The following is a 22,080-nucleotide window of genomic DNA, read 5'->3' on the forward strand; positions in this document are numbered from 1 at the left end:
TTGCAGAAAATGCTGAATTTGGTTAAAACAGCTGCTTTTAAGATCTAGTGTTTTACTAACATTCGGCCGACCATGCCAACCAAGGCGGTTTGTTTATCAACAAAAGAAAGGTCTATACGCGCCCCGCCCCCGGTATGCGCACAGGCGTCCATTTTCTAAGTTGACAAAACAACTATCTCACAGCGTGTGTTTGTGCGGCCATTTTGTAAGTTGAACAAACAGCATCGCGTGAGCGTTCAATAAAATAAAAAACTAACACGTGTATTTCATATTCAACGCGCGTCAGGAATGACGCGCTTGTCATCTTGTGCGGTCCCGTGGCGTTTGTGCACGAAGCATCACTCGTGCGCCCTCTAATTCTTATATATAGCTCTATGATGGGTACACAGTACATTTCATGAATGTGGTGCACACATGCGACGGATTTGCCGGGGTGAATGCACTTTGGCGACCTGTTTGTTGTGTACATTCTATGTGTACTTTATTTTGTAAACCCCATTCTATACCACACCACCGCCGACCTAGCCCCCTGCTTGTCAGCCGCTGTTCTCGCTCCCATACCAACCCCGAAAATACGGAGGAGGCCGGCTAGCTGGTGACTGGTGCATGGAAAAGAAATGCCAACCAAAAAGGCAAATTGCATTGATTCATTGTTTTATGTTTCCTAAAAAGGGAAAGATGTTGAATGAAACGTGAAGGAGGTGGCAGAGAAGTCGTGCAATATGTCATCCAAACAACAAGTAGAAGAAGTAGACATGGATCTGATGATGGATGTTGGAGACAGTGAAGGGGTTGTTGTGTACAACAAAAATGACCATTCATCTAAAGGATTCTCAGCCATGGAAAGCATACGTCGAAAGGGTAAACTCTGCGATGTCACTTTGAAGGTACGATTATCATGATATTATGATTTAATATATGAATGAATGTTCATGATCATCATCATGCATGATGATGCAGTGGGCATTCCATGCACTGCAGCATGATGTGCAGTGTGCCAGTGAGTTATAAATTGGAATATGGATGGCATGATTTTTTTGGATGTCAGACAACTCGTCCATTGGACAACTCAACGGTTCGGACAACTCTACGGTTGGGACAACTCCACTTTGAGGTAACTCTTGTCTACAGATGGCCAAGACAAGTTACTCCTACTGACATGTTTACACTAATTTCCTGTATAAATACTACTAACCCTAACCCTATGTCGATATTTTCCCCCAGATGTGGTTTAATATTAACTTATCTGGTATCGTAGCGCATTGTGTTGTGGAGAGCATATAAAGCTCTTTTTTGCGATTATATTGTACAGTCGTTTGACCAGTTCTGGATCACTTTTTGAATTCACATTGTTTTTTGTCGCAATCTCTTTGATATCTTAAACAAAAAAGTTTATCAGTGTACCTAAACATGACATAAAACTCACCAAGTATTCACTGACAAAAAAAATTAGTTCTTTTGAAGAGGCTTTAAGAAAAGTATTGTCACCTGTTTGACCAGTTCAGGATCAGTTGAATCTATTCTGAATCAGTAGAGTGCCCTTTATTGCAAACCCATACTCCCATTCATAAAACTGTCTCTCAATGACACGAAACTTCAGAGGTGTGTTGGCATGGACTTGGACTTCCTTTCTTTAGTGAATGTCATGCAAGTGTCTTCAATAGCAGCGCAAAAACCCAGCAACAAAACCACAAAACAACAGCAAAGGCAAATGAAAAAGTGAAGCGATCCTTAGAAGCATTATTGACCCCTCCAAGTTTAATTTTCTCACAATAAAAAAATCTACAAGAATTTGTTGAAGTAATGTTTCTCAAAATCATCTAAATAAACTTTCTACTGCAGTAGTATGATTTTACCATACTTAGTAAGTTAGTGCGGCACCGTTTGAAGCAATGAGATGTTGAGTGATCCCGAACTGGTCAAGGGTAAGTTGCCCCCCCAAAGAAGATTTTGATAACTTCGTCTCCTCAAAGAAACAAGATGACTGCACAGTATTTACAGGAATGTTTTTTTACACATTCTTATAATTTTACATAAATATTTTTTGCCCCTGCACTCCAATTCTAAAGGTAAGAAGTTTTAACAGTGTTTTTCAACCAACATTTTTAAACAAAAAAATGATAAATTTCGCAGACAACCTTCAGGAAAACAGCCATAACTTTTTTGGTGATGATGTTTGGCACCTTATTTTGGGTTTGTTGGTTTAATGGGTGTTAATCTTCACATTTATCAACAGAAATTGGTAATAATGAGAAGTGATATAATTATTTGGTTATTGCAAAGTTGAAGTGATCCCGAACCGGTCAATGATCCCGAACTGGTCAAATGACTGTAATCGCAAAAAAGAGCGCACTCGTTTTGCTGTAGTTTTATTTAAAGATGTGCCGTTCTGCCACAATGTTTTTTATGTGCAATCGGTCAATGCGTATTTTTTGCTCAGTCTAGTCATAGCACAACCACGGTAGAACATACTCAGCGACAAGTAGCTCAAACTAAGTGAAACTGTGCACTGTATTGACACAAAAAGACTAGCAAATCGAATCAGCACTCATGATGCGGATGTTGGACAACTTTTCCAATGGACAACTCAACAGACTGACACCACGATGGATCAGATAACTTAAATGGTCAGCTTGGGCGATATCGCTTTTATTATCCCACGATGTATCGTCAAAAAAATATTGCGATATTTGATAAAATCGCAATTTATATTTGAAGTCTAAATTACTGACATTTAACGATCCAAAAGTTTCATACTTCAATCAAATTTTTAAATCGAGGTGAATATCCATCAGGTGTGCTGTCTACCCATAGTGTGAAAACCTGGGCCTTTTAGTAAGTTACATGTACACACAGTTAAAGTCACCTGGAATTAGAATTTTTTTTCTTTCAAACATAAGAGTAAATGCTTACGAACAATAAAACATTTTTTTTTAGTTAATTGTTTGTCACGATTTATATGTTTAAAAAATATATAAAGTTGTTTGGGGGCTGACTCCGCCTACCCCTTTTGTGACGTCAATCGAGGCAGACTTTGCCTGCAATGCGTATAGTAAACACACGTGCAAAGTACATGTACGTTCAAGTCGTGAGTTGGTACATTTCAAAAAGTGTTTTTCTGCATTCAGCAGCAATACACCTGGTCGGCATTGCAAACGAAATTTTTTTTTTTGAATCATACAAACTCACGATTTGGTCCGTACATGTACTTTGAAATTGTGTTTACTCTACGCATTACAGGCAAAGTCTGCCTCGATTGACGTCTCAAGCAGCGCCCTCTCGGGTCGGGGTCTACTCTTAAATTTGTAAATAACATAAGAACTGACTTTTTAAAACCTTAGTTAACTGTTTATTCACATTCCACTCATCAAAACACCTATTAGTGACAAAAGCTTTATTTTGAAAAAATACCACTTCCAGGTGATTTTAAAGTGTCTTTTAAAGTGTCTACTGCGCATGACTGTACTTACAAGTGTACATATTTAGCTAGATCCTGCCCATTTCATTCTAGCTAACCAATAATGCACATGAGGTGACTTCCTCGTTCACAAACAGTACTGATGGGTTGTGGTTTGTGTAATATGATCCCAACATGGTCGGCAAGCCACAAGGCTCAACACAGACCCCGTTCCCACTGGACCCTGCATTGATCTCCCAATTCGAGAAAAGGGCGATCAAGACCCCGAAAGGGCGATCAGAGGACGATCAGAGGACGATCAACGAGAAACAGGCTCCAGTGGGAACGCGAGGGCGATCAGGATCTGATCGTGCAATTTTGATCTGCAGGAGTAGGTAGGATTATGGTGGGATCTGATCGCCCTTTTGGATTAATGGGCGATCAAAAGTCTAGTGGGAACGCAACAGACCGCAATTTGCTAGCAAAACAGTGTTCTTTTGAACCCACTTCCATTCCCCCAAAATGGGGATCTTTGCGCGATCACACTCAAGTGGGAATGCGACTGCGATTTCACGCCTGCAACCAATCTTGTCGCGGGATCCGATCTCGCAATTGTGGATCCAGTGGGAACGTGGTCACAGGGTAGGTAAAAGATACATTGTGTTACTTCTTTAAGCCGTGTTCGCACTGGACTTGATTTGGGTAAACTAACCAATTTAAGTCCAGTGCAAACAGCCTGGGTAGTTTTCTTGACAGGTAACTTACCCACGCCGCGCGGTTAGTTTAACCGAGCCAAAGGTGCCCAGGAAGATTGACCGATTGCCCAGGAAGATTGACTGAGTCAGTTTAACCGAGCCAGAAAGTCCAGTGCGGACGCAACGTCTCGGTAAAATCTTCTTGACCCGAGGAAGCTGACATGTTTTGTCATGGAAGAATAAGATTTTCGTGATTATCAAACTATTCAATGTAGCACAAATCAGGAATGCAACTCATAAGCTGAAAAACGCGGAATAATTTTCCCGTACACGGATTTATGAGCTCGAGAAATGACCCATTCAGAAGTTGCGATCAAAAGTTTCAATATGACGGTGATTTGTACAGCAGTAACAGGCAAATGCAGTCAACAACCGCTAGATCACGTGTACTAAAGCTAGTCGAGTAGTGGTCCCTATATGTCTTTATGCACAACACAAACACAACAGAGCCAGGCCGTGCAGAAATTAGTGTAGAAGGTATTCCTAGCCGCGTAATGGGCCCTTTGTGTCGGAGCATGCCTCATTGGCAGGCGGCGTTGTGTATGCTCTTTTGCCTAGCAAGTCTTTCGTCTTTCCAAGTTGTAAAAAAACCAAAAGAGGAGCGGTGAATTTGATATCGAATCGTTTGGATTAACAATATTTGCAAAAGATCGAGCCGAAAACCAAAAAGTGCGGTCAAAGGTTACGCAGGGAGCCAGCTCGGTTAGTTTACCCACGGTCTCGGTAAGTTTACCCGAGTCAAATAAATCCAAGTGCGGACGCTGGGAAAGCTAACCCGTCGGAATGTTACCCAGCGTCATGGTTAAGTTACCCAAAATATTAATCCAGTGCGAACACGGCTTTAGTGGCTGTGTGAGACCTCCTGGGCGCTAAAGTCTTTGATGTTGTTTTTTTCAAAGAAACCCTGTCATTTCGGGATCAAATTATTGGGGAATCTTGCAGTTGGTTCTGGGACTTTATATTATTGAAACAGCCCTTTGTGGTTGCAAGATCGTCTCAATTAGGGAGGACAATTAGCATAACGTACAGCCATCAAATTGTCTGACAGGTCAAGTTGTCTGACGCATCGAGTTGTCAGACTGTCGAGTTTTCCGATGGATGAGTGGTCACTCGGAGTGTTCCGTTATGATCATCTGGTTTGATAAACATCATGACCTTGACGTTGTTTCTTTGATCAATTGCCAGCTCCAAAATGCCAGCTCCAATATTACAGCAAAATGAACGCTCACTATGTGAGTTAATGTTTTTTCCACAATGCGCTATGGTAAGGGACCACAACTGGAGGAAACAATTTCCAAAAATCCCACCCAGTAATATATGCCTTTTCTTCACAGAACTCAAGAAAGTACTGAGTATACACACTGCAGCTAACACACATCAGTGTAAGAATACAACAAATTAATGTTCTTTATCCCCGATGCAAGTCTAACATAAATATTTCTAAGTCTATATTTCATATTTAATAAATAATAACTTTCCCAACTCAAATGTTCATTTTGCTCAGGTTGGTGAAAGCAAATTTTCAGCTCATCGAATAGTACTGGCAGCAGCTATACCATACTTCCATGCCATGTTTACCAGTGACATGGTGGAGAGTAAACAAGAAGAGATTACCATGAGTGGCATTGAGCCTAGGTGAGTAACTAAATAAAAGGGGTTGGTCGAAGTGGTTCCATTTTTGACTAGCGTTCCTTTTTGTATTTTTGACTTGATGTACAAACATCCGCAATGCAGCCTGTGGCTGCCATTGAACATTATACAGTTGTTGCACGCTGCAATTACTAACAGGGTCCTTATTTTGTACGGGGGGGGGGGGGGGGGGGGAGGGAATGTTGCCATTTCCCTCAGAGGTTGTACGAAACCCATGACCCCCTTCACAGCGTGCGTCAATTGTTTTGTTATAAACCGTGGTAACATGATTATTCCTCTTCTCAATGTTCTGTTGTCATCTTCAAACATTATTATGACGAAGTAGGCATACTTTTTTAAGCAGGCGAACAGTTGTTCAAATAAGAAAATTCTTCACTGTTCCCTCAAACTCATGTTACCCTCCACGCTGCGCAGCCATGGTTCATGCGTTTTTGTTTTCACATCACGGGATCGGTTTTCGACCAATCAAAATGACACTTTGTTACCAAGAGGCGATAGCAATTTTAACTGAACCATCAATGAATGAACGAAATTAAGGTAAGTTTGCAATGTGAGGGAGTGCATAGAATGAGATGATCAGAGTCCATGCATTTCAGTAGGCCTGGGCAACTAGTGAAGTGTACAACTTGCTGCATAGTGTTTGCCGCAGGCACAAAATAGTAAAATTTGCGCTGAACGGATTGAAGGATCTTGTGCCACTGATGTCCGATTGTGTTTCTTGTAAATTATGTTATGTACACAATTGGTTCACCAAGCAGGAAGTCACAGTGGCTATTTTTGTAGTAGTCGTGGCAGTACGATTAACCGAGCTGATGAAAAATGGTAGTCGTGACACGTCTAAGCAATCAGTAGTCTTGACAATGATACTAGTCGCAATAGTCGCCCAGGCCTGTTAAATTACAGGATTGGAAGAGCTGAAAAAATAGTCGCTGACAGTGTTTTATGTTTTGTGTAATCAACCTTAGTATACATGAAACACCAAATCTTTGAAAATAGGTTGGGTGAGTGGGGGGAAAATGGGGAAAAGCCATGCACAATTTTCATTATGTAAATATTATCCTTAACTTTAGCTGTAACAACAGAAATGAGCTGGTTGTGTTTTTTATGGTTTCCAGATACGGTTTTCTTGAATAATAAACATTGTCTCCCCGCCCCCGCCCCCCGCTCTGTGTTGACTGTTGTGCAGAAGAAGACCGCCCAAATTGGAACCAACATTGAAAGGGGGCAGGGGGCCCAACGAGATATGGCCGAGATTGTAGTATGAACTTTGTAATCAGTTAGCTTCTGATACTAAAATTCAGCAGTCATTTTTTGTATCCTTACTTCCCAAAGAGTACCTGCAGTTTGATAATAATATGATTGCGATAACAATTGCGAAGAGGAGTATTTATGAATAATAGTATTTCATTCTGCCTCATATTTTTGTACTTCAGCGCTCTGGAGACACTAGTGAACTATGCATACAGTGGTCGTGTAGCTATGGATATACATAATGTGCAATCAATATTGGTTGGAGCCAATTTCCTTCAGCTACAAGATATTAAAGAGGCATGCTGTGACTTTCTGAAAGACAGGTATGGAAAGTACTTTATTTTAATTAAAAGGTTGTCCATGACAAGGTTGTCTGTTTTTGCCAGCGCCTTTATAGGTTGTTACACTGTTTTTTCACTCATTATCCTACATGATAAATGTACATCCTCATGTAATTTGTTCACAATGTATATTTGTCTGTATTCAATTAGGTAGACACTCTCAACCAAGTGGTTCACATGAAAATTACTACTACTACTAATAATAATATTAAAATAAACCGCATTTATAAGGCACATTATGAATCACAGATACCTCAATGTGCCTTGACATTAAAAACTGGAAGGCAGAAAAAAATTAAAAATTAAAATATTAGGGTACTATTAAGCCGAAAGAATCTCAAACGTTAATTATTGCCTCATGACTCCATTTTTAAGTTCGGTGAACGTGTTTTCCTATTGCATTTTTACTTCCAGTGTAGCGTTTAGATATGACTATTCATAGAGCAAGAATCAGAGAGTAGTTTCTGTTACAGTGTTTTATAAAGAAGGCAAGATGACTTCCTTGTTGACAGTGTAAACGATCTGTAGGAATAAAATGACAATTCACACTTGGAAAAATATCGCATGTGTTTACCTTTGTCTTGGTCTCACTTCCATCATTCCATTGTCTTGGTGTACATTTCACAAACTGTTTAAACATCAATTAACTCATGATAAAAGAAATACCAGCCAGAAGATGTGAGTTGTAGACTTTGGACAGTACTTTTACTATAAGCCATCCAGATTAGCACCAGATAAGCACCAGAAAATCATGGAAAGTTTATCAGAGGTTAGTGTACAAGTACAAGTCGCATAAGAAATGCCCCTTTTTGAACATTGTAGGAGTGTGGAAGGATTTTACAATAAATTCTCTCATTGGGGGTAAAGAAGGAGAGTTAATGAATTGAACTGAGCATTTAATTTGATATTGATAGGTTGTTAAATTTGCATCTGGGATAAAGAATATCAATTTTGGTTTTACCCCTACATATATACACCCCGATGCATGTGTGTTCAGCACTTTCCCGAGTCGGGTGAAAAAAATGACGGGCATATTATACTGAGTATACAGTGCTGCAGACATCGGGTAAAACCAAAATTTATATTATTTGATATTGTTTGAAATTGTTGCATATTTTGGTTTCTGAAGAGCACTTAGAGAACTTGTTTTTTGGGTTAAAAAGTTGTTGTGTGTGCTGTATTAAATCTCAAAGGGCAAATTTCAAATTTGGAGTTTCAAGTGGGCCCATTTTCATGGCTCTGCTTACCCTATAAGCAAAGATAGCGCTTACAGTTAGCATAGAACTCTGCGCTTACGTCAAGCGTATTGCTCTGTTTTGAGGAGAAATTTCGCTTGTGCGCGTGCATATGTACTCCATGTTACTAGGCATTCTCTGCTTACACAGCTAGCGCAGAATTCAGCGATTGCAAGTAAGTGGAGAATGGTGATGTAAACGCAAAATTCGGTGGTAAGCAGAGCCATGAAGTTGGGCACTGGGATGTTGTTGAGTAACAAGGGTGGTAACATTGAGCATCTGAGTTTTTTTAGTTATTACCTAAATTTCTACTTGATGGTATTTTAACAAACAAAAACCTTTTGGTGCACACAGGTTACATCCCAGCAATTGCCTTGGTATACGACGCTTTGCGGACACCATGGTGTGCTCTAAACTCTTTGAGGCTTCCACAAGCTTTATGCACAAGAAGTTTGTTGACACATCACAATCTGAGGAGTTTCTGACACTCAGTAAAATGGAACTGATGGAAATCATTTCAACAGATGAGCTCAACATAACGGGCGAAGAACAGGTACTGTTTTAGTCTTAGGATTCAAGAGAAATGTTATTACATACAGCTACCCGTTGGAACTGTGTGGATGAATTCATCTCACGATGTGGATGAATTCATCTCACTATGTGGATGAATTCATCTCACTGTGTGAATGAATTCATCTCACTGTGTGGATGAACACATCTCACTGTGTGGATGAATTCATCTCACTATGTGAATGAATTCATCTCACTGTGTGAATGAATTCATCTCACTGTGTGAATGAATTCATCTCACTATGTGCATGAATTCATCTCACGATGTGGATGATTTCATCTCACGATGTGGATAAATTCATCTCACGATGTGGATGAATTCATCTCACTGTGTGGATGAATTTATCTCACGATGTGGATAATTCATCTCACGATGTGGATAAATCATCTCACGATGTGGATGAATCATCTCACGATGTGGATGAATTCATCTCACGATGTGGATGAATTTATCTCACTGTGTGGATGAATTTATCTCACGATGTGGATAATTCATCTCACGATGTGGATGAGTTCATCTCACTGTGTGGATGAATGATAAATTCATCTCACTGTGTGGATGAATTCATCTCACTGTGTGGATGAAGTCATCCTACTGTGTGGATGAATTAATCTCACTGTGTGGATTAATTCATCTCACTGTAAGGATGAATTCATCTCACTATGTAGATGAATTCATCTCACTGTTTGGATGAACACATCTCACTGTTTGGATTAATTTATCTCACTGTGTGGATGAATTCATCTCACTGTATGGATGAATTCATCTCACTGGTTGGATGAACACTTCTCACTTTTTGATGAATTCATCTCACTTTGTGGATGAATTCATCTCACTGTGTGGATGAACACATTTCACTGTTTGGATGAATTCATCTCACTGTGTGGATGAACACATTTCACTGTGTGGATGAATTTATCTCACTGTGTGGATGAATTCATCTCACTGTGTGGATGAACACATCTCACTGTGTGGATGAACACATCTCACTGTGTGGATGAATTCATCTCACTGTGTGGATGAACACATTTCACTGTGTGGATGAATTTATCTCACTGTGTGGATGAATTCATCTCACTGTGTGGATGAACACATCTCACTGTGTGGATGAACACATCTCACTGTGTGGATGAATTCATCTCACTGTGTGGATGAATTCATTAGTGGCTACTAGCAGGAAACCACTCGCGCTACGCGCGGGTGCCGCTAGATTTCCGCGCTTTTTCAATTTCACAAAGCACTTAGGTTTATCTTAACTTTGTATCAATCTTAATTGCTAAGCAAAGAGTGACATCACAATACCAATTACCCTGTCCTTGGTTGTACTCTGTTTTGTTTATTTTTTCCCGTTCAGTTTATTTTTGTTCCTGTCTCGTATCATTTATAAGTCCCTTCTGTTTTCCTTTCCCGTGTTACATGTATTTCCCCAGCCCCGTAATATTGTTTTCGCCCTGCGTCCTGATCGTTATTTTATCGTCCTTTCCCGTTTTGTGTTATTTGTCAGTCGAATTAATTTTGGTAACCAAAGCTTAAAAATTATTTGTCATGTGCAATGAATGTCAAAATTGCGTAAACTTTTAAGGCATGATTTACTACCCAAAAAGTTGTGTGTTTGTGGAGTAATGTCTGACTCCATTCTCCATGATCCCGTCCCATAGTAACAGTTAAATAAAAGGTGCCGTTCCCCCGTTCCCCTAGCCTTAAGTCAAGGCGCACGCAGCACACCGGATAGCACGCACAGCCCCAAAAATGTAACACACGAAAAAAGACTATCACCGCGAAGCTGGGAAGCGCCTTTACCAACTCGTTTTGGGGGCCTTATGTTTTTCTTTACATTTGCCAACGATTTTGGTGGGAGAAAATGTAACGAATTTGCATCGAATGTTCTTGTGATGTCATGCAAGTAATTGTGGCTTCTTATTGGCCAGCAACTCGCAACGCTAATGCATTATGCATTACATTTTCTCCCACCAAAATCGTTGGCAAATGTAAAGAAAAACATAAGGCCCAAAAACGAGTTGGTAAAGGCGTACAGGCCTACAAATGTACGTGGAAGTTTTAATATGGAATGCAGAAAAAATCATCATGGGAAATGGTGTTTTTTTCTTCTCATTTGATCTTTGAATTTGTTTGTAAAGTTAATCATTTAAGACATGCAGGTTATAACCATAGAGTAAGTTATAACATACATGTATTGTGTTGTGCATAGGTTTTTGATGCAGTTATTGGATGGGTCAAGTATGACCTAGATGACCGAAGACCACTAATGCCAGAACTCTTGTCCAGGGTTCGACTCCCACTAATCCGTCCGCAGATACTAACTGATAGAGTATCAACAGAAGAGCTTGTTAGGAGCTCACACCAGTGCAGGTTAGTTATCTCTCCTACTGGTAGACAGGGCTTAATATTTACATGTACACTGGACTTCGAGGCCGAGGGCCAGTGCTTCTAGGGTAGGGCTAGTACACTCAGAACCTGACAAGAGTGCGGTGATCTTGGCATATTAAGAGTGCTTAAAATATTGACTTTGAGTCGATAAATGTCTTACAGTTCTGTGTAGTATGAACGTGTTATCCCTAGGACAATAAAATTAATATTGTTAAATCGTAAAACAGTGTTTATTTTGACACTGTGTCAGGGAGTTTTATCTTATTTTGATAAATAAAACGTGTTAGGTACAAGCCCATTACACTTGTTGGTATTTTCCACAAATCGAGCCATGGCTGACCTTATGAAGTATTTTCAAAATTCCCTTTTTTGGGGGTGTTCCTTCATAATTTTGTTGTTTATTTCTGAGGGTTTACTTTGTGTTGGGCATTTTGAAGACACATCAATGTTAAACTTTTTTGATATGACCAGTTCTACTTTAGGCTATGACTGTGACTTGTTTCATTTCTACCACTTAGGGACCTTGTAGATGAAGCGAAAGATTATCATCTGATGCCAGAACGTAGGGCTCTCTTCCAAAGTCAACGCACTAAGCCAAGGTTATGCAATGATATCGCTGGACTCGTCTATGCAGTCGGGGGCTTGACTAGAGCAGGTTAGTTAGAATGATACATTGATCCTGGCCATCTCTCAATGTATTGTTTGTTACTGAGGGTTTACCTTCGACTAGTGCCAAAGTCACGACTATTGATTGCTTAGTCGAGTTGCGACTACTGTTTTTCAACTACTCGGTTAATCGGACCGCTACGACTACTACAAAAATAGTCGCGACTACCTGCTTGGTGAACCAATTGAGTCTCTTGAGACTATTCACGACATCATAATTTACTTACGATACACAATCAGACATCAGTGACACAGTCCTTCAATTTTACGATATTGCGCTGCTGCAAACAATATGCCTCAGTGCATCTTGGAAAATAGTTGCGACTGGTAGTGTCGAGTATCAACTATTTGAGGTGCAACTAGTCAAGTAGTAAATTTCATTAGTCACCCAGGCCTAGCCACCATTTTTATTCCTGGGGTTCATCGGGTCAGCCCCAAGTGCCCTGCTTGTGGAGTGGGTCACTTGGGGCTGGCCCCAGGTGCATGACTTCACCTCTTAGAGGGTGAAAGATCGATCGATTAGCTCTTGTCAGGGGCTCACCCAAGTGAGCACTGCGGGATCGACACAGGGAAGCTAATCGATTGCACCCACAGAGCTGTACAAACCAGCTCTTAATCAAGAGATTTTACATGGGGTGCGTTCGTTTAGCTTCCCTGGGTCGACCCCGGTCTGCCCTGGTACGTTCGAATAGCTTTGACGGGGCTTACCTGGGTCAGCCCCCAGTGCCCTGCTTGTGGAGTGGGTCACTTGGGGGTGACCTGAGGTGAATGCCGTCACCACGAGAGGGCGAGTGTGATCATTTGATTAGCTCTTGTCAAGGGCTCCACCGGGTGAGCACCTCGGGGTAGACCCAGGGAAGCTAAACGAAGCCAATGGTGTCACAGCAAACCTTACTTACTCAATTTGTCTATTTATGTTTTTTTCTTTTGTTTTCTAATTTTATAGGAGAGTCCCTTAATGCTGTAGAAATCTATGAGCCTGCAATAAACAAGTGGCTTATTGGAAAGCCAATGACAACCCCGCGTAGTAGAGTAGGGGTGACTGTGTTGAACAGTAGACTGTATGCAATAGGTGGATATGACGGACAAGCTAGACTTAATACTGTAGAGGTGTTTGATCCATGCAGTAGTGAATGGTGGGATGTAGCTCCTATGAATAGCAGAAGAAGGTAAGTTTATATGAGATACTCCTAGAAAAGTAGCTACAGTAGAACATCATTATAACAAGATTGGACGGACTGGCCAAATCATCTCCTTAGTTACAGGAACTTTATGGGATTTGAGGCATTGCATGGTGAGGTATCAATGTTGGTTTTCGGTATTGTGTGTATCTACTTGCCAGGTAGAGTTTGTTCTTAGGAGAACTGTCTTGCTTTATATTCTACTACAGCGGAGTAGATTTTCAGAGTTAGAAAAACTTTTCAGTTCTGAAAAGAACTGTCCTGCTTTTTAACTACTACCTGGATGGAAGGTAGAAAATCAGCCTGGACTACTACTTAAGCTTTAGTGGATCATTATTAACTTCGCTACCGCGGAGTGAGTTCTTAATTGGTCTGAACGTTTCGACTAGCTTGCTCTAGTCATCGTCAGGAACTTTGTTAGAAAAGGACAGCGAAACCAATCAGACACAAAGCATAAATAATACTCGGCATTCAGAGTGTACTAGAACCTGTTTTTACAGTGCTATTTAGAACTAGGGTTGACTGTAGTTTGAAATACCCTCATGTCAAAATTTAGCTCTCTGTTTCTCTGTTTTCATTAGTGCCATGGTCATTGTGCCAATATTATTCCTTTAAGCTTTCTCAGCTCCCTGTGGAGTATATTGTAACTGTAGACTTTTTCATACACAATATTAACCGCTATTCTGGCAGGTACTCATTTATACCCCTTGGTATCCATCCATCTGACAGCACTGTGAACTACTGTTGTCATTTAAATAGGTATTGATGATTATTAATTGATATTTTTGTTTTTATGACAGTGCCCTTGGTGTAGCAGCTCTAGATGGCCGTGTGTATGCGTGTGGTGGTTACGATGGGATATCATCCCTCAGTTCAGTGGAGTGCTATGACCCCGATACCAACAAGTATGTATGAAACACCAGGGACCGATTTCACAAAGAATCCAAATTTATCGCAAGACAAATAGTCAGTATCATATTGTCATCACACTTTACTTAAGTAACTACGATTGATTCGCAGTTAAGATAAATCTTAGCTCTTTGTGAAATCGGCCTCAGGTCCCTTAATGTCCGTTGTGCTATAAATCATTCCAAATGTTTTAAAATCCTCTCTTTTGTTTTGCTTGAGTTTGATGGATTCAACTTGACAGTAGATGTAACAGGACTATTTGCCTGATACTGAAGAACCTTCAGATGGATTTGTCAGCTCCACTGAAGCCCGGTTCTACTTCCTACGAATGCAATACGAATTTTGACATGACAAGTTCGCAACGAGTATTTCACATCAGTTTACATTCAACTACTGGGAAACATTTGCAGCAAAAACAGAGCTGTGGCGTCAAAATTCACTTTGCATTCGCATTTGAAGGAAGTATAAACTAGGCTTTAGAAACTAGCAATTAGCAATACAGGACAGTGTCATAAGTTGGACTGGGAAAGAGAAAATTTTTCACATTATCATCCATCTTAATGTTTGCACTAAGCTCATGTTTGTAACAAAAATAGCAACATGAGTTTACCTTGAAAGCTTGAGTTTAACCTGCGAGGATCGAAACTTAATTAGTGTCACTTGAGGCATGTCAGGCATTAGAATCCCTAGCAATTTGTGCCATCAACGACACAGTCATGTCATGCCGTCAAATTGTCGGGCCGTGCCATTATATTGTTGAATTGTCTTCTTCTCTTGGGGACTTTGCACCATTGGCCAACAATGCAACAGTTGTGATAGCATGGTGCGTCATGCCATCACATTTTTGGCCATGCTATTATAGTGTTGCATTGTCTTCTCTCAGTGACTCTCAGTGCACCCTTTGCCAACAACGCGACACTGCAACATTGTGATAGCATGATGCTACAACGTGATGGCCCTGTACCAGCAGTACTTAACTAAAAGACAGCTTGATGGTACAGTGCAATGGCTATGGGATTCAACTATTCGGCCAAAACAAGTGCAATCAAATGGCAGTAATGGTATTCCAGAAATTTGTTAGTTTTTTTTTCATATTGGTGATTTTCAATTCTTCATGCAAAGCTTCAGAATATATTCCTCAGAAATAAAATATATAATTTCCTTGTGTAATTTGATTAAGTTTAGTGTCTTGCTTAAGGACACAGGTGTCACGACTGACTGGGATTCGAACCCACACTCTGCTGATCAGAAACGTCAGAGTTTGAATCCAATGCTCTTAACCGCTTTTAAACTTTGTAAATGTCATCTTGGGGTCGTTATGTTTAAAGTTGAATCTAACTTGTTACCAGGTAACATAAGACTCCTCTTTTCACAAAATATGGACATCCATTCACATAACACTAGATCAGCTACTAAAATTCATGTTGGAAAGGCTCGGACCACTTTATTTATGAAAACAGTCAGACATCAAGGCCCCCTACTCTGGAATCAGCTCCTCCCAATATCTTCATTTAGAACTGTTCACAGCTTTAAAAAAAACTTGAAAAACCTACTTATAACTAGTAGCGTTTAAAATGACACCACCTGTAACTACACGCGTACCATGATTATCCATTCCAAATTATCAAGTTTTGTAATTTCCTAAGTAATTATGTTCTGTTAATTTTCCTTTTTGTTATCAACTCTCAATATGTATTTAAGGCTGCATAGCAAACAAATTGTGTAAAACAGTTTAATTACAAACAAACATTGTTTTGTGCTATTTTTGCTGTATGCATTATACCTTTCACTGTACTTTTATTTCATCAATCAACATTGTTATAGTTATAAAGTAAAACCAATTAATTTACATTGTTAAGGGTCCAGGCTCTGTATAAGCCCAGGCTTTTTCCCTGGTGCCCTCCTCTTATCACCCTTTGTTCTTTTTTCTTGTATGTTTTTTGATTATTTATTGTGATATTTGGAAATAAAAAACAAAACAAACACACAAAACCGCTCGGCCACGACACCCGTTTCAAACTGCAAAACAAACATTGTTTAAAGCTAATCCTGTTTCTTTGATTGATTAGATGGTACATAGTTTCTGACATGACCAAGTCACGTAGTGCGGCTGGTGTAGCTGTACTCAATGGTGAGATATATGCTGTAGGAGGACATGATGGTCTGCAGATATTTAAATCCGTAAGTTCCCCTTTCTTAGATACTTCACAAGTTACAAAGCAAGACCTAGTTCTCAAAGAACAAATTCTACGCAGTAAAGTAAATAAAGACATGGTGTAACCACAAACCAATTATTATATAAATATAACATGGTTTGAGGGTGACTAGTCGATATTAGCTCCCCGAGGTATTGGAAGTCGACAAACTAATTCCCGAGGCCAAGACGAGGGAAGCTTATATCTTCTAGTCACCCGAAATAAACCATGATATATTTGTTTTACTAGACTTCATACTAATTCAGTTGTTTGGAGCAAGGGAAAATGACAATTTTGAAATAAAATGAACCATGACAAGATTGTTCAATGGATGTCGCTAGATATGTTCGTGCGTGTGTGTACAACAGTACCAGGATTGAAAGCGCATGACAAGTAGAACAGCTCCTGGGCTGCCCGGGAGCTGTTCTACTTGTCACGCGCATTTACCACTTGCGTGTATACTCAGGTGCGTGCTTGGTAATTAGCAAAATTAACACCTGGCACGTGATGGTGAATGGACCAATAAGAACTCGACTCTCGGTCATGAATATGTGTGAGGTATAGTAAACATTGATACCTCACCATGAAATGTCTCAAAAACTATATGTGAAGCATGTCCTTTATCAGAATCATTAAAGGCAGTGGACACTATTGGTAATTACTCAAAATAATAATTATCATAAAACCTTACGAGTAATGGGGAGAGGTTGATAGTATAAAACATTGTGAGAAACAGCTCCCTCTGAAGTGACGCAGTTTTCGAGAAAGAAGTATTTTTCCACGAATTTGATATCAAGACCTCAGATTTAGAATTTGAGGTCTTGAAATCAAGCATCTGGAGGCACACAACTTCTAGTGACCATGGTGCTACAAGTTTTTTTTTTCTTTCATTAATATCTCGCAACTTTGACGATCGATTGAGCTAAAATTTTCACAGGTTTGTTATTTTTGTATATTTTGAGACACACCAACTGTGAAGACTAGTGTTTGACAATTAGCAACAGTGTCCAGTGTCTTTAAAGAGGACAAGATGGTGCATGACAGGACATGTGCTTTGCATATAATTAATAATAATAATAATACATTTTTACTCATCAATTTTACTCGTGGTAACTAAGGATTAGCCTTAGGTTTTTAATAACTCCTACGACTAGTCCTAAGTCAGGACTATCTTTGTGAAATCGACCCCTGGAGTTCTTTGCATAGTAGAGCCAGTTGGGATATTTAATCGGCATTTACTCTCTAATATTATTCCTGTATGCAGTTTATACATATTCATTTAATTTGTCCAATTTGAATGTATGTAATTTGATATCTTCCTAGGTCGAATGCTTCAATCATTTCACCGGTCGCTGGACAGTAGTACCATCCATGCAGAGTAAACGTTGTAGATTAGGAGTGACAGCATTCAATGGTAAACTCTATGTGTGTGGTGGTTACGATGGATGTAAGTTTCTCGACACAGTGGAGGTATACGACCCTGTAGCCAATGAATGGTCCTTTGCTACACCCATGAACTCAAGGCGTAGTAGGGTGGCTCTAGTAGCTAATCAGGGTCATTTATACGCTATTGGAGGATACGATGGGTTAACCAATCTGAACTCAGTAGAGATATACGATCACCATCTAGATAAATGGAGCCTGGTATCACCAATGATGGCTCATGAAGGTGGAGTAGGGGTAGGTGTTATACCATTGACTGCTTGATGATGTTAATGCAGTGGTGAATCACTGTCATGAATCTAGAGTACAAAGCATTTACAAGTACATCCATTGAATGAATTTAGCAGCATTATGGTGTATTTTATATAACACCCAAATAGATCCTTGGTTGGAGGATTGTCCATCACGTGTCAGCAAATTAACGTGAATTTATTTCTCCATCCAATTTGTTTTATTGCTCGGGGTACTACATCCTTGTGTCTTTGATAATGAGGCAGTACAGTTACTGCAAGGCACATGCTACATTACAGCGCCACGTGTCTAAACAGCAGTACAGAACGTACCTAGTCACTGTTGAATTCAAGCAAGCCGAACCAGAAGACATGGGTGGAGTGTCACAATTAAATATTTTACGCTTAGTTTGGAAAGTTGTATCCTCGAATCAAAATGAAAAAAAAAAGCTCTACCTAGACGTTATATAAAACAAATAATACATGTTTTTCAGTCATCTAATCGTGAGAATATTTTCATTTGTTGAAAGGTGAAATGCTCTTTTCAACTTGGCTCTGCCTCATTGAAATGAACATTGCATCGATCAACTCATGAACATATTCGCACCATTGCACTTATAAACATTCATTATTTGTATACCATAGTATGTGACGCCCTAGTCCCAAATGAATCAGTCCTTTAAACTAGTGAAATGGCATTAAAGGTGAAGACAATTGGAATATCAGCAATGATCAATGTGTGATAATTTGAATAAACTAAGGAAATAAAAGAGTTGCGACAAGGTCTTAAACCTACGTTTAAAAAGGGTAGGGTTATAGCCACTTATATCTGAGGTGGAGCTCCATTTTTGCATTGCCAAGACCCTGCAAAGTTTGAATGGCCGTTTAAGACTAAATCATTATTTTTATTTCCCTTTATAAATGCCCTTTTTGTCACTTTGTGGGACTCCTTTTCACTAAAGGTCATAGTGCGCAAGACACTCGATGATTGTGCATAGGTGCGAATACCAATAGATTTGATTGTTAGTACAGGTATCTATTGATTGCTTTATGCTTGAACACCAGGCGATTATTCCATTCACATTGACTTCACCTAAATATTGAATGGTGTTCCATTGTCAACCCATTATTATATTCTCGAACAATCGTACAAGTTGATCAGCATGGCAGTCCCCTGACCAAATTGAAGATCAACCTGTCCGAGAATATTGTGCTATTAAATATGTAGTGTTTTAAGCCAATTTTAAAAATTAATCATTGTCGAAAAACCTTAAGAACAGTTTTGTTTTGTGTTGTAAGTTTCCTGGAGGATCAATACGCGTATACGCGAAGCACTATATTTTCCCATACTCCACTTACGCTAATATAAGTTATCACACAAGCGCGAGTGGAATGTGGAAAAATATAGCTCTTCTGCGTCCCATATCTAACGAATCGAAGGCGGAGTTGGATATGGGACGCAGGCGCGCTATATTTTCCGTATTTCCACGAGCGCGCGTGTGATAACGTATTTATCTTCAAGCAAACTTGGCGCGTGACATAGAACACACAAGACGCATGGTAGTGATATTAGCCGTGCAATATAGGTTTTTATCACCACTCCATTCTGCGAATCTGATTGGAGGATTAGCGCGTACTTGAAGATAATGTGTAATGTTACAAATAATATATTGACTTAGATTTGAGCACTAATATGCCTTGCATAACAAAACCGTGTGGGGGCCTATAGTTCAAAAGCTTTTATATTTAAAAGCTTCAAGTTAAGTGTGGTTGATTATCTCTATCAGTTAATGGTGTAAAAAAGTCGCCCGGATGTGCACAGTGCATCAGTTTTAACCAGCACAAATATTAAGAATGGACCCTTCCCATGAAATATGTAAATTTATCATAGTGCATAAGCACAAACATTATGGTTTGTAGAAATGAGGGAACATCGCCCTGTTTTGTTCATGGCCACGGGCTACGTGAAGCAGACGTGATTGTGCATCTGCTGAGTGCACATCTCCAGTGGCGTAACCAGAGGGGGGGCGGGGGGGCCGGCGCCCCCCCGCTCAGAACCCTTGCCCCCCCTCTTGCCCCCCCATATGAAATCAGAGATAAGTATATTCTTATAGGCCTTATATATAAATCGTTTAAGGCTGCATAAAATGCTGCCGTAAAATGGAAAACTTTTATTCATTATCAGTAGGCCCTATGTGGCCTATAACATGAAAAATGCGTGGAAACGCGCGCGCGATCATATTGGCTGTAAATGTTTGTTGTGGTTTTGCGGTTACAGAGAGTGCAGGATGTGACAAAGTTCTGTTAAATACGTGGTGGTCTGAACGCAGACCAATAGCTCCGTAAACACACAGTCAGATCATGGAGGTAGAAATTTCTACCTCCATGGTCAGATGCACTACAGAGAAATTTACTACAGCACAAAAATGGCCAGCGAAAAAGGTTGCTTAGACCATTTCTTCTCCTTTGAAGCAAGCGGTGCAATTGAGAAATATTTTTAAATATCCGTTTCTAACTAAAACGTGATTATTAAACACCCACAATTTCGATCCTGTATTTTTGGCTTACACTTGTTACAATAAGGCCGAGTAAAAAAAGAAACATGTTTAGTGTCTGGGTTTCTCAAAAATAAGGAAGGAGGAGGGGCTTTTTATTTTTTATTTCAAGATGGTCGCCATGAATGTCAAATATCAACTGGTTTTTTTCTGCTGCTGAAATACACAAAACATTAATGAAACAGTTTGGTCAAGGCATTCAGACAAGACATTCAGATTTTTTTTTATTTGCTGAGATCATTTAAAATAACCCTTTTTCAAAAAAAAAAAGAAAAAAAAAATGTTCATAAAAAAACTTAAGAAAAAAAAGAGGTGTCCTGTAAAAAGGAAGCGGGCGGGGACGCTAAACATTTCTATTTTTCTATTTTTACTTGGCCTAATATTATTATGTTTTGGGTAATTACACACCCACAAAGCCTAGTTGAGAATACCGTGTACAACTCTAAATTGGTACTTGTTGACCACAGTTGGTAATTTAATCCTTTTATACAGTCAAAAAGTTTTATCTTACACAAAATGACATGTTCTCTAAGATTTTGTTGTTTTCGCAATCTTTTGTTACATGCTGACTATAGACTGTTTTAGAACTGCATTGGTGTGTATCAACTATATATCAGTTAACATATTTAATAATAATCTTGCACTTCTTTGGCCCCCCCAAATTTAATCTTTGCCCCCACTTGCCCCACCAAATGAAAATGTCTAGTTACGCCACTGCACATCTCTATGGCGTTTGCCAACCAATAGGGTCTGTATGCATGCGTGGATGTATATTTAGCATATTTCATGGGAACTGCCATTACTCACAGGTTTCTCTAACATCTTTGTGTTTCTCAAACATCTTTGTATTTCTAAAAGAACAGTATTTCACATGTGAAGGTTTCATCAGATGATTAGAACTAGCAATCACTCTGTACTAAGCAATTCGTTAAATTCATACACTTGGAAGCGTTAAAGGGACATTGAAAAAATAACAGAAGTAACTGATGGAGAATAAAACAGAGTCACAATTATATAAGTTATCACACAAGCGTGAGTGGAATACAGAAAAATATAGCGCTTCTGCATCCGGCCGAGTTGGATATGGGACGCAGACGCGCTATATTTTCCGTATTTCCACGAGCGCCCGTGTGATAACGTATTTATCTTCAAGCAAACTTGGCGCGTGACATAGAACACACAAGACGCATGGTAGTGATATTAGCCGTGCAATATAGGTTTTTATCACCACTCCATTCTGCCAATCTGCCTGGAGGATTAGCGCGTACTTGAAGATAAAGAAATATATTTAAATTTTAACTTAGCACAAGTCA

The 22,080-nt window shown here is 39.6% G+C and overlaps 1 protein-coding gene across 2 annotated transcripts; it reads left to right on the forward strand.

The window, feature by feature from the left end:
• The first annotated feature begins 122 nt into the window (after nucleotides 1-122).
• On the forward strand, nucleotides 123-20,236 carry LOC139937622 (kelch-like protein 18). Of its 2 annotated transcripts, XM_071932859.1 has the most exons (11): nucleotides 123-205; nucleotides 673-887; nucleotides 5,657-5,787; nucleotides 7,236-7,376; nucleotides 8,984-9,182; nucleotides 11,410-11,570; nucleotides 12,107-12,243; nucleotides 13,201-13,423; nucleotides 14,236-14,340; nucleotides 16,414-16,525; nucleotides 17,863-20,236. In XM_071932859.1, the coding sequence occupies exons 2-11, from the start codon at nucleotides 723-725 to the stop codon at nucleotides 18,244-18,246; spliced, it is 1,758 nt and encodes a 585-aa protein (XP_071788960.1). In that variant the 5' UTR covers nucleotides 123-205; nucleotides 673-722; the 3' UTR covers nucleotides 18,247-20,236. The 2 variants fall into 2 exon arrangements, with proteins under 2 accessions (XP_071788960.1, XP_071788959.1); XM_071932858.1 differs by lacking the exon at nucleotides 123-205 and having other exon boundaries at nucleotides 361-887.
• Nucleotides 20,237-22,080: the final 1,844 nt, after the last annotated feature.

The sequence above is a fragment of the Asterias amurensis genome, chromosome 5 (genome assembly GCF_032118995.1).
Source record: "Asterias amurensis chromosome 5, ASM3211899v1".
Taxonomy (NCBI): Eukaryota; Metazoa; Echinodermata; class Asteroidea; order Forcipulatida; family Asteriidae; genus Asterias; species Asterias amurensis.